The sequence below is a fragment of the Vipera ursinii genome (assembly GCF_947247035.1).
Source record: "Vipera ursinii genome assembly, chromosome: 1".
NCBI classification, from domain to species: Eukaryota; Metazoa; Chordata; class Lepidosauria; order Squamata; family Viperidae; genus Vipera; species Vipera ursinii.
The window spans coordinates 268,037,075-268,050,590 of NC_139512.1; the positions used below are offsets into that span (position 1 = coordinate 268,037,075).

Below are 13,516 nucleotides of genomic sequence, written 5' to 3' on the forward strand. Positions count from 1 at the left end.
TGCTTTCTTCTGCTGTTGGTAATAAATCATCAAAACAAATGCTAAGTTCTAAAATAAGCCTATTTTGTAGCTTAGAAGCAGTATTTTTTAAAAAAAGAAAAGCCAGAAAAAAAACCCTTAAAAACAAAGCATAGTCATGGTTTGGTTATAATGGGTGTGAAAAATGCTGACTGGCATGATTGTACTTGGTCATTGCAGAGGTATAAGATGACTACAAATAATGTGCATAGTGTTCAAATATTTTCTTGTTATCAGCTGTTTATTTGCAATAGCCAATATATTAGAGTCAAAATGTAAATGTGAATGCTCCAACACTGGAAGTTTTTAAGAAGAGATTGGACAACCATTTGTCTGAAACGATATAGGGTTTCCTGCCTGAGCAGGGGGTTGGACTAGAAGACCTTGAAGGTCCCTTCCAACTATTCTATTCTATTCTATTCTATTCTATTCTATTCTATTCTATTCTATTCTATTCTATTCTATTCTATTCTATTCTATTCTATTCTATTCTATTCTATTCTATTCTATTCTCATTATGTTTTGCATTTCTTGATATGGTTGTATTTTTAAAACAGCATTGCAGAATTTTTAGAAACTTATCACCTGCTGAGAGTTTTCCTTAAAGAAATATACCAAACAGTCAAGATTACATAATCCAGTTGTGCCCTTCTGATAGTGCACAAATTATCCTTGTGGAAATGTTCAGGCCAATATTTAATTATGCTCATGCAATTCATTCAACAAGCTGTTTCGCTACTGAGATTACACTTTTTGTTCTGACAACTGTATGAGCTGTTTTGATACTTACATAGTTGCCAGTAGAACCATACCAGCCCTTGTTCATTTTTTATAGTATTACATTGATTACAACCGAGTTAGTGAGATTATATATTTAATAAAAACACCTTTTTTGACTCCTTTGAAAGACAGACTTCATAAACAGTGCAGCAGCAGCAGTTGTTTTTATAGATAGTCCTTGACTTATTTGGACCAGAATTTCTGTTGGTAGTTCTTAAGTGAGTTGCACCCAATTTTATGACCTTTTCTGCCCCAGTTGTTAAGTGACTCACTGCAGTTGTTAAGTGAATCATATAGTTGTTAAATGAATCTGCCTTCCTCCATTAACTGCAGTTGGAAGCTTCGCAAGTGGTGATCTAATGACCCTTGGACACTGCAAAGGTCATAAATTCATGCAGGTTGCAAAACACCTAAAGGTTGATCATGTGACCATTGGGATGCTGCAGTTGGTCTTAAGTGTGAGGACCAATCATAAGTCATTTTTTTCAGTGCCATTGTAATCTTGAATGGTTGTTAAATGAATGATTGTAAATCGGGGACTAACTTTACTTCCTGTCCTTCATCTTATCGCCCTGAGGTTGCTTAAATATGGATTTTGGGGCTTCTGGGTATTTAGAGGCTTTAGTTCCCAAATGCATATTCCTAAAGAATCATTTAAAAATTCTTATTTGAGCATAATTAAATGCTACTGGTTCTGAACTGCAAGAATCTGGGAGGTATAATTGGGATGTTACCCTCTTTGTTTTTGTCTAGTGCAGGGGTAGGCAACCTTGGCTCTTTTATGACTCGTGGACTTCAATTCCCAGAATTCCTGAGCCAGCATAACTCAGCATGGAAACCTCTCCCTGTCCCCTCTGCGTGGTTGGCTCAGGAATTCTGGGAGTTGAAGCCCACAAGTCATAAAAGAGCCAAGGTTGCCTATCGCTGGTCTAGTGGTAATCTGACTGCTTGCTCTCCAGATCTAGCAGCCCTATCCTTTCTCAGTATGATTTTAAAGAAGCCATTCTGATCACTTTAAATGTGGGAAATTTAATCTAGAAGCAAAATATTGAGGCCCAAGGAAATTTCCCAAATTAATTACAAATGTTTTATATATACAACTACATGAATTTATAAATATATAAATTTGTATATATATAAACAAGGGGGACACTGTAAAATTATTTCTCAACTTATCTAGCAGGGAGAGAAGTAAAAATTACAGGAGTAGGAATAGATGAAGAACTGGAATATAGTCATGCTAAATGGCTATACAGGTAGGTGATCCCAACTGTTGGGCAGAGTAGAATGATATCTGATTCCCCTATCAGGTAGTTACAAATCAAAGTTTGAAGAGTACAAAAATACTACAGGCTCACATTGCATTGTCCTTCCATGTGATTCCTGCCTCCATTCCATACCTGGTAATTTGTATACTGTAGCTCCCATGATTCGGATGTCACATGAAACTTGGTTGAGAATAAACTGGGTTAAGGAATAAACTGGGTTAAGGAATAAGAAGTTTAAAGAGTTTTGAAAATTAGCTTGGAAATTAGTATTTACTATTGCTTACTCAATAAACAATTATTGTAAGTTAAAAATGGATGAGATGATTTATAAACCAGGGGAAAGGATAATGAGCTTGTTCTTAGTCAACCTATAAGGATTAGAATAGTGTGTTTGGACTCACACAATATTATGCTAAAACCAAACAAAACATACAGTATACCTGTATATTTGTTTGTTTTATTAATCCAGTCAGTTTGTAAACTTTGACATAAGCTGTGAACTGTGATTTGGTCCAATAATAACTAAACTATGGATTAGCACCATATAAGATTCAGATAAGTACTAAATTGGGCCAGCCAGTATCGACCTCTGATGAGACAGTTATTTCATATTTTCTGGTATTTGTTCAGGTGAAAAGCTGCATGAAATGGAGAGCTTCCCCTAAACCACGGGTCGGCAACCCGCGGCTCCGGAGCCGCATGCGGCTCTTTGAGCCATCTCCTGCGGCTCCCAGCCGCCCGGTGCGCGCGCACCTCTTCGAGCGGGCAGTGGTGCGCGCGCACCTCTCCAAATGGAGAGTGGCACCGTCCGTTCTGAGAGGTGTGCGCGCACCTTTCCGAAGGGTGGAGGTGTGCGCACACCTCTCCAAGCCGCCGCTGTCCCGTCTGGAGACCTGCCGCGTTCGTCAAACATTGACGAACACGGCAGCTGTGCAAACGGGATGGCGGCGGTTTGGAGAGTGCGCACACACTCACCAAACTGCCGCCATCCCGTCCGGAGACCGGCCGCGTTCGTCAAACATTGATGAACACGGCAGCTGTGCAAATGGGATGGCGGCGGTTTGGAGAGTGCGTGCGCACTCGCCAAACCGCCGCCATCCCGTCTGGAGACCTGCCGCGTTCGTCAAACATTGACGAACACGGCAGCTGTGCAAACGGGATGGCGGCGGTTTGGAGAGTGCGCGCGCTCCTCTCCCAAGCCGCCGCCGTCCGGAGACCTGCCAACGTTTGGGGAGGTGCGTGCGCACCTACGGTCGTTCGGAGAGGTGCGCGCGCACCTCTCGGAATGGGCAGCGGCGCCGCTCTTTGAGAAAGCTGCCGCGGCACGTTTGCAGGCTGCCGAGAGCGGCAGCTTTGCAGACGGGCTGTCACCGTTGCGCAACCGGGAACTGGTTCCATCACACATTAAAAAAATGGCAACCGCGCGCGTCCGCGCATGCGCAAGGAAAACCCGTTTTGCGCATGCGCAAAATGTTTTTTTGCGCATGCGCGTGCATGGACACACACACGCGGCTCCCACTTTTTTTTATGTGTGATGGAACCGGTTCCCAGTGGCTCTTTTCCTTTTTCAGGTTGCCGACCCCTGCCCTAAACAAATACATAGGATGTTTGTTTTGTTATATTGTATGAGTTAAGCGCAATTGCTATAGAAACAACTCTACCTTCCTGCTTTCATACTGGAATCTTTTCTATATTTATGCAGAGTGTGCAAATGTATTCATGCAGCAGTTTCAACTCCTTCATGAAAGTGAGTTAGAGCAGGGACTTTGTGGTTTGGAAAAGCCTGAATTTCCTGTTGAGAAGAATCTGTTTTTCCTGACTTCTCTGCATAAAGAACTTGTGTGATACATTCTTTTGCCCAAAAATATATATGTGACTTTTATTCAAATGTATAAACGTTTATGAAATAATAACTGGAAGGAAATTAAATATATGGAGATGCCTAATTAACCTGTGGGTTCTACTTTTGCTTTGCACACAAAAGCAAACATCTATTATCAATTTAAAGTAGCATAGAGCTCATGCCCTCTCTGTAGCATGTGATATGCAGCTGAGAGTAACTCTATAATACAGTAGTAATTCTCTAACGTTATTTGTTAAGCTTCTTAGTTGAACTGAAAATTGGAATGCTTGTCTTGTTCATTCTGATGTGACAAATGAGCTGCTCATACCTAATCATGTGTTAGTTTTAGTACAGTTAATTTGTAGTTTAATTAAAAATCAATTTTGAATTTTTAAAGACTAAATTTTACAACATAAACTCCAACAACACTCTACTTGGAAGCTAACTAGTATCGATTGACTGTGGACTGTTAGCATTAGATTAAACTAATAATGAAAGAATAATTTGCATTTGAAGTTAGAAATGTAATTCTGAATAAAATAGACTTTCCCCTTTAATGGTATTTGCACAGAAGATGGCTAGAAACATAATGGTTGCTTAATGCATGCTTCATTTCTTGCATTTTCCAATAAAAATGCCATTCACGATGTTGTTAATGTGTTAATTCTGTGATACATTTGATATAACCTGTTTTTACGAATCTCTCCACAGGAAGGCTTATGCATCTATATGCTGTTTGTGTAGACTGTTTAGAAGGGGTTCATAAAATTATCTGCATAAAGTGCAAATCTCGGTGGGATGGAAGCTGGCATCAGCTGGGAACCATGTATACGTACGACATTCTAGCAGCCTCTCCTTGTTGTCAGGTTAGTATTATGAAAGAGTTCATATTTTAGTAAATTATGTTCCATGGTCTTGGCAAGCCTCCGGGATATAGTGATAGCCGTCTAGACACTATTTCATGGATGAGGATACATTCATGTCTCTCTGGTGGATGCTGTTTCTCTTCCAAAAGCACATAGCTCATAAGTGCACTGCCAGCAATACCTGTCAGGTTCAAGCAATTAGATTCACATGGATAGAGTTCAAGCTAACTACTTTATTGTATTCTGCCCATAATACAGGAATCTTGGTTGCCTTCCTTTGGGAACAAGGTAGTTAAGGCTCTGTGGAGCTTGTGGGGCAAGGTGAGGGGAGTCAGAACTGGATCTCTTCTAGCTGTGCAATAATTCAAGGCTAATTCCCTGCTTGAGCCTTCCCTCTACCTGGCTGGGCATTTTCCAACAATATCCTTCCTTCAATACTGGCTCCCATTCACAGTCATGAGGAGAAGCCCATGTAACTATCGGAGCACTGCAGCTAGTGATTAAGAAGAATTTATGGGTATGTTATCTGCATCCTGTACATCTTCACTGAAGAGTATGTAGAGTGGAATTGCATGTACACATAGAGAAGATAGCACTGTAATTAATTAAAGATGAAGCCTGGTGGTGTAATGTATTGGAATTTTATTTGAACTGCTTTCACGTGTCTTGAATGCTGCTTAAGGTTGCTCAATTGAGGTGTCTATGTAACGGTCGCTGACTAGCCAGACATGCGGTCTCCAAGTAGATCATTGGATGATTTGGGGTGGGAACGGGTTCCTTTAAACCTATTGGCCACTGCCTAGTGGCCAACCGTATAATTAGCTGCGCAGAAGCCTCTGATTCAGTTCTGTTCCTGTTTGCCTCAATAAAGAAATGTTCCTGTTTGAAACCTCTCGTCTTGCTTCCTGCTTCCAAAGAACTCACTACACAACAGGTGGTACAATGCTGTTCCATCTCCTGGAAATGCCCTCCAAGAGGAACAGTTTCGATACTTCAGAGTCGTATTGGCTAGACACTAAGATTAAATGCATCAAAAACATCAATCAAATCCTCCTAGATTTAATTCTTCCCTTCCATTTTTATCAAGATCCTTGGTGGAGCAGTGGGCTAATGCCTCCTTAAGTAACACCAGCTGCCTGCAATTAGTGCAGGTTCGAGTCCCACCAGGCTCAAGGTTGACTCAGCCTTCCATCCTTCTGAGGTAGGTAAAATGAGGACCCAGATTGTTGGGGGCAATAAGCTGACTTTGTAATAATGCCGCTTGGGGGCCCCCGAAAGCCCTAATAAGCAGGCATATACATAGAATGAAGGCTATTGCTAAGCACATTGATTTGTGCTTTAGATTGTATGCCGCCCTGAGTCTTCGGAGAAGGGCGGGATATAAATGGGATTTTAAAAAAATCTGATATACCTAGAGATGAAATCTATGCATAAAATTTAGGTATTTTAAAAAACAATCCTCTCTAGGTAACTGATTCATGTTTCTTAATTTACGTAGAAACTAAATAGCTGATTCTACAGACATAGAAGACTGATATTACACATTTTATTTTTCAGCCAAGCTTTCCCAAGTACAAACTGTAGTAAGAATTGGCCCATCAGGTGAAATCACAAAGCATATTCAGTAAGAATAAAACAAACAGAGGCATGCTAGGGTTTGGTGGACAGTGGAAGCCAATTATGAGATTTTTGAAAATCTCTTCTTTTTTCTCTCCTTCATTATAGGCTCGGCTGAACTGTAAACACTGTGGAAAACCTGTTATAGATGTACGTATTGGGATGCAGTATTTCTCAGAATACAGCAACGTTCAGCAGTGTCCACACTGCGGAAACTTGGACTATCATTTTGTGAAGCCATTTTCTTCATTTAAAGTTCTGGAGGCTTATTGACAAAAGCTTTGCCATAGTAATAGCTATTTTATGAGTATTGTTCCATTTATTTTACATATCTTTTATAAGATCTGCTCTGTGAAGGGGAGGGGGGCTTTTTTTCTAATTGAAAGGAAATGCAGCAGCTTTGCGTGATTGTGTACATGTGTTTCTGTGTAGATGTGTGTCATTCAGACAGAGGTCCTCTTGCCATGATTTCAGTGAAGGCTGGAGATGCAGCGTCATCTTTTTTTCTCTCTCTAAATCTCATATTATCCTAGCTCTTTTCCAGATGTGTTGGAATTACACTGCCTAGGTATTCTGAAAAAGATGTTCCATCACATCTGGAAAGTTGTGTACATTCACCCAGCTTGGAGAGAAAAATCCATTCTATTTCTTCCCTTTATTGTTAAATGAAACAGAGTGACTTCAAGATACGGAGAACTTGTAGGTTAGCGAGATGAACAGATTTTCATAAATGTGTAGAAGAAAGAAAATTGTAGGTCTGCCCAGATGAAGAGTGAAATCCAGCATGATGGGAGTCGAGTTCTGCTTATGTGATAAGGTGATCCCTAAGGCCTTTGGGTGTGCCCTGAAAATCAGTTCTGAAAAGACTCTTAGCAGATGTTGATGATGTTGGGGGCATAGAAAGTGGTTCCATGCTAACCAGCACTCCCATTACTACTGCCTTTTTCCATGCACTCTAATATATTTCAAGGCCTAATATAACATACAGAAGAGGAAGGGGATGTGTGTCATAACTTCTCCCTTGCTTAATGTTAATCCGGAGACTTCAAGTTTGTATGCAGATCCTATCTGTACATTTTAGATGAACTAAGAAAGGATGCTGGGTAGTTGTACAGCCAGCTTTTCAAGGATATTTTCCTTGTGTGTGCCTCTGTCCAATGATTATCTTCATATTTTGCTCCATGATGAATTTACATCATTCCTGGGAGCAAAATCAGGATAATATTAATAGTGCTGGTTAATACATTTTGACGCTCTGTTTGTTGAGATAAACTTAACCATTGACAAATGAATGTAATACTATGTCATAAAATGCACTGGTTAAAATTGTTTTATTTTTGCATAGTGTCTTCCTGGGATATATATTTGATAATCATAGTTACTCTCACTGACAGATCATGCTGTTTCCGCTAACATTGTAATTCAAACAGTCAGGGAAATTTCTATGAAAAAACAAGCTTGCAATTTTAATAAGTTGTGTTATTTGAGCTTTTCTCGAGCATTTTAAAGTTACCTTAGGGTGTTCAGTAGTACAGCAAAACTCATTACAAAATCTGTTATCAAGAGAGGTATCTGCAACTTAACGTTGCTGGTTTTTCATTGTGATTAACCCTTGTCTCTTGGTACAGTTATAGTAAACAATGTTCAAACTAAATGAAGGATGATAGATTAGTGTGCCTACCTGTGAATTAATTTTCCTATAGGTTGAAATATCTAATAATTTCTTTACAGTATTTCAAAAGTGTTCTCTAAAACTAAATGGTGTTTATAGAACAGTTTTTATTAGTTGGTCACATATCATTTGGAAAAAATTCTGCGGAAATACTTCCAAGTTTATGTGTGCAGATATGGGCGTGTGTATAAACAGGCAAGGAATCAATTAAAAGACTTTAGCATGTTTAAGATTCATTACAAGGGTTGCTGGTCCAAAAGAGCTGCTAAAGATCTTAGTAATTGGCTTACACCGGAGGTCCCCAACCTTTTGGACACCAGGGACTGGTGCCATAAGAAAGGTTTTTCCGTGGACCAGAGAGGGTGTGGTTTTGAATATTGCCTGCATCCCGAGCATGGAGCTTTGCTTGTTTGTGCGGTCCATTTGCTGGCATACTGCGGACTGGTGCCTGTCCATGGACTGGAGGTTGGGGACCCCTTGCTTACACTATCTTATTGAATACTGTAATAGACCTCAATATTTTGAACCTCCCTGCTGTTTTGGATACATGTTATCATGTGAGGTGCATTGTGCCCCGTGACTTGTGGAATTCATTTTATGTCTTTTGAAACCTAGCTTGAAATAAGTCGTACTGAAACAGGTTAAACCCACTATTTGGTACCTATTTTGAAATGGCACTTTTACTTAATTTTTAAAACTTTTAATGTATGAGAAATTAAAAGTGAAATAATTGCAATGATTCTTTTTTTTGCACTCCTCAGAGATACAAAATCAAAGCTGAAGAAATTTAAGAACAAAATAATTGTTTTGTGATTATTGTTCTTTTATCAGTATTGTAGTTACTTTATCTGTACACGTGCAAAGTTTTTGTTAAAAGTGAATGCTGAGTCTTGAAATTTGGTAGTCTAAGTATTTGGTTTTTCAGCACAAATTCTTCAACATTAGAAACAAATGATCTACTTGAAAATGGAATGTTTTTATTGAACATTATTTCCAAAGATGAGCAGGTAAATGTAATTTCTGTAGATCAGCACCAAGGAACAAATGAACTGTCACATCAGAAATTTGTGATAGGATTTTGCAATATAATTTTATTTTAGATTTTTATGGATATTGCATGTGATAATTTGGAGTCTGTTGCAATAATGCAATGGGTCAGCGTGGGCAGTATAAACCACTTTTCTTTTCCAGAGTTGTTGTGAAATGTAGCAACAACAACATTCAGTTATAATTTGGATGATTGTTCTGGGCTACTTAGCTCAAAACAGCTCTGGGAGGAGAAGTAATTTGGATGAGGGGGAAGATTAGCAGTGCTTCAACATGATGCAACATCCATCAAGTAGCCCTTGAAAAAATATATATACAGAGAAATGCAATTTTTAAGTGCAAGTTTCTCTTCTTTGTAGTTTCCAGTGTTGGGTCTATAACTCACAGAATTGGGAATACTAGTTTCAGCCTATCTGAAGAGTGTTATTTGGGGGAACATTGTTCTAGTGTGTGTAAGCTGTGTAGTTTTGGTGGATTTAATCACTCCAAATTTTGTACTGGATAATAAACATTGTGTAGCAAAAATAACCTATTGAAAGGAAAATGCTGCATTGGGATCATGGCAGGCATGAATGAAAAGACACACATGCTTCAAAAGTATAATAAAATGGATATCCAATCATACGTGGTCTGATTAACTATGTTTTCTTTCAGCCCTGCAAGACTGTCGAACTGTTTTCATAGCTTGCACATGAATTTGAAATATTTGGATTCTAATTTCCAAAAACATTTATTGTTAACATTGTTGTAATTATTCAAGAGAGGGGAACAGTAGTGAAGTATTTTACTTTTCAACTCAATTGGACTTTTATATTGAGGCCTTTCCGATACTGTTTATTTTCTAATTTGCATGCCGTGTACAATTTAGCATTTCATTTGGATTACAAATCATGTTGCTCTTTCCCATCGCCATGTAAAGATATGAACATTGACAGTTGTATATATGTCACTGCCTGAGGCATAGAGTTCCTTCCTAATTGATATATTTCATTGACATTAAATTATACAGGAATGATAGAAGGCATGAACTCATATTTATGTGCATGCATTATCCACAACCTGCATGCATAGAACATAATGTTAAATATGACAGGCATTACTCGGTAACAAATTTCATAGGGACTATCACTACTCCTCTCTACTTTACTCAGTGTGGATTGCCAGGAAAGCTCATATCCATAGCCATCAGGTTTTTTTTAGGTTAACAGGTAGTACTGTGTTCATCAACTTGGTCATTCAAAATTTAAGGAGAGTAGTACTAAAAACAAGAGTAGCAGCACAGTAATCAAAATCCAGAATTACAGATATCAAGACCAAGAACAATGTAAGCCAAATAAATACTATGTTTGAAGTTTAGAAAACACATAGAGTCTTGAGCACATGTTGGTGTGTGTGTGTAAGGGAGACAGAGGGATGGTTTCTTGTGCACAGTCCCCCTGCAGATATTTAGTATCCTTCAATACTAAAGAGAAGGAGGCAGCTTTTGCTCCTAGAGGACTTCATGTATTCATTGAAGATGTCAGTATGAAAATTAGGTTCTGTGGGATGTATTGGTTATATTTCAGCATCTGCTCAAATTATGTCTCCAGAAATGTACGTTGTACATTTTAAAAAGACATTTGCAGAAGTGCAATTAATCTTAAATGATACATGACCAAGACATTGAGAAGGTAGGAACTAAACTGAATGAATTGGACAAAAAAGCGCGTTCAGTTTCATTAGCAAAAAGCATTTATGGGCTGTTTACATGCCTAATATAAATCTTAAAGGCATTTCTTTTTTTCATCAAAGAAAGCATATTATTTTTTTTAAGCCAACCTGATATTAGGTTGATATCCATATTGTATAAAACTATCTATTGTGGGTTAACATCATCAGTACCTCCCAAAGATAATGGTTCTTGATATATACAAATATGAATTAATTCAGCTTTCTTGATGATTGCATATAATGCAATACCATATAAAATAGGGTTGTACAAATACTTCGAAAGAGGAGCTTCACAGCGGGCCAGAGAGTAAACAGGATAGCTTTCTTTGAAATGTTAAAGCAGCTGCATCTTTTTCTAAGTTCCCACAGTTGTTTTAGAAACTGCCACTTATTGTCTCCACGTGCATTTATATATATAGCCATTTCACTTTGCTGAGAGACATATCCTGTTCTGCATCTGGCAGAAATTTCTTTCCACAGCCACCGCCATAACATTATATCTTTGAATTGTTTTTCTTCTTAAACAGGTACACCTTGGAAGACCATCTATTGAATTTTTTTCCTGTGTCCAAATGACCTTTCTCAAACTTGATAGAACTTTTTCACTGTGGCATTTGTATTTGATAACCTGGCAGACATTTGTTCCATGTGGGTAACCACACCTCCACATACAAATAACAAAACGAAGATATTAAATATTAATCCTGCATTTTCCCACCCTTTGTGAAGAAAAAGGAAAACATGTTCCTAAAAAAAAAAACAGAAGCTTATAGTGTTACAATTCAGATTGAAAGAATCTTTGATCACAAACAAACACAGGCATTGTTAACTCCATTTAAAGAGTGTATGACTGATGCTTATTTGATCATTTTAAGTGAGTGGATTCCTGACAGCCAGATTTGAGGCAACAGGTGATTCTGTCAATGTGCTCTTTTGATAGGAAGACATGTAGCAAATTTAATTTTCTTCTGATTTAATTGTACGAGGTATGCAAGGGCAAATCATTGTGAGGTATCCAGCTTACCCTGTTTGCGTCTTGTCAGTAAAAGCCTTTTTTCCTCAAAAAGGGAAAAAAGTTTTGGATTGCACTTTTGCAGGGTAAAATGTTATTAAAAGAATAAATTGTGGTGGATTATGTTTGTGGCTGTTTTAAACTAGTCCAGGTAAAGGTTCACAGCGTTGTATGTAAGAGGCCTGTGCAAAGCATCCTGCAGTTAATTTCTGCAGTAAGATAATGACAGAAATAACATGAGGGTCACTTCAGTGTCTGTTGTCACCATGAAAATGCAGAGCCCTGTTCTTACTTTAACATAAGATTCAGCACCAAGCAGAGTTGAACTGCAAAGAGTCCAGAGTGGCTTTGTCAGCCCAAATTCACATTAAGGCCTGAGAGACCTTTGCAATATTGGTCAGTTTCAGACCACTGGTAGGCTTTAGAGGAGAGGTGTCCAACCTGAAGACTTGTGGACGTCAACTCCCAGAATTCCCCAGCCAGCAAACTTGAGAGTTTCAGTCACACAAGAACTCTATATACTACTACAGCATCTGAAATCACCACCTGGAGTACCTCATTCAGGAAGCCAAACAGCCAGGGCAACAGGTATGGAATAAGTCTCACCAACAATAGGTCTTACCCAGCCCTTCTACTTTATTAGGGGAACTCTGACTCACTCTGATCTCTGAAGAGCAACTGAAAGAGCTGGATGTATTTAGCCTTGCAAATAGCATTCATCACTTTTGAAATAACTCGTTAATCTTTCACCCAAAAGAGATTGTCTTCCCAGTTTTTTCAGAGCGCAGTATCTGGGATAATATGCTTAACTAGAAGGGATGCAGATTTCTATTAAACGATAGAGGGGAAATTTGTTATTTAAAGTTCAACAATAGAACCCTGAAAAGGGGTAGGCAGCCCTTCACTGAATGCATTCAAGTGGCAGCATTGTGTCTTGGATATATGCTTTAATTTGTATTTTTGCATTGAACAGGGTTGAACTGAATCAACTACCTTTGATTCTGATTCTCTTGATGTGACAAGATTCAAGAGTCCGATTGTTTCAGGGACTCTGTCTCATGAATAAAACAAGAAGTCTTTCATGACTTCTGCACTTGCTGTTGCTAAATCTGAAGCAAGTAGCCAGTTAAATGAATATATATGTTTCTGGCAACAGCAATATGAAAGCCCTTATAGCCATCGCAAAATGTGGTTGAGACTTGATGACAAACTCTTAGATGGGGTGCACACCAAAACTAAAGAGATGGCACAGACAAGGTTTGCTTAACATATTACCTCTTTGTGACTTTCTAGGATGCAACTATACATTGCTATGTTGTTTCTGACGCCATATTTGGATTTGCATTAATTAATAAAATGGGCTTCTGTCCTTTTTCAGGGAGAGCTTATGGTCCTTTTTGTCACCAATAATACAAGGGTTTTACTGGCGGATGTCTGAAGTCTAGTCCTCCATATCATCATTAGTTTGATATTAAAAATTAAATGGTAGAACATCTTTAATGGATATTAATCCCAAGATTTGTTTCTATCCAGTGAGATTGTTCTGGGAAGTCTTACTTTTGGATCACCTGCACTAAAGGAGAATATACCATCTATATATATCTGTTAGGAGCATTTCAGCGAAAACCATTCTGATCTCTGTCATTATATCTAAATGTGAACATGAAGCAGTCAAGAATGTAT

General features: G+C 38.5%; 1 protein-coding gene across 2 annotated transcripts in view; it reads left to right on the forward strand.

Moving 5' to 3' along the window:
• Positions 1-13,516, forward strand: part of HECA (hdc homolog, cell cycle regulator) — a 37,468-nt gene that overhangs the window by 17,962 nt on the left and 5,990 nt on the right. The window contains exons 3-4 of one of the 2 annotated variants that reach the window (XM_083350038.1): positions 4,621-4,775; positions 6,501-6,542. In XM_083350038.1, coding sequence (XP_083206164.1) covers positions 4,621-4,775; positions 6,501-6,542 — 197 coding nt within the window. Of the gene's footprint in view, positions 1-4,620; positions 4,776-6,500; positions 9,736-13,516 lie in introns of those variants that run through there. The other variant, XM_083350037.1, reaches the window with a different exon arrangement.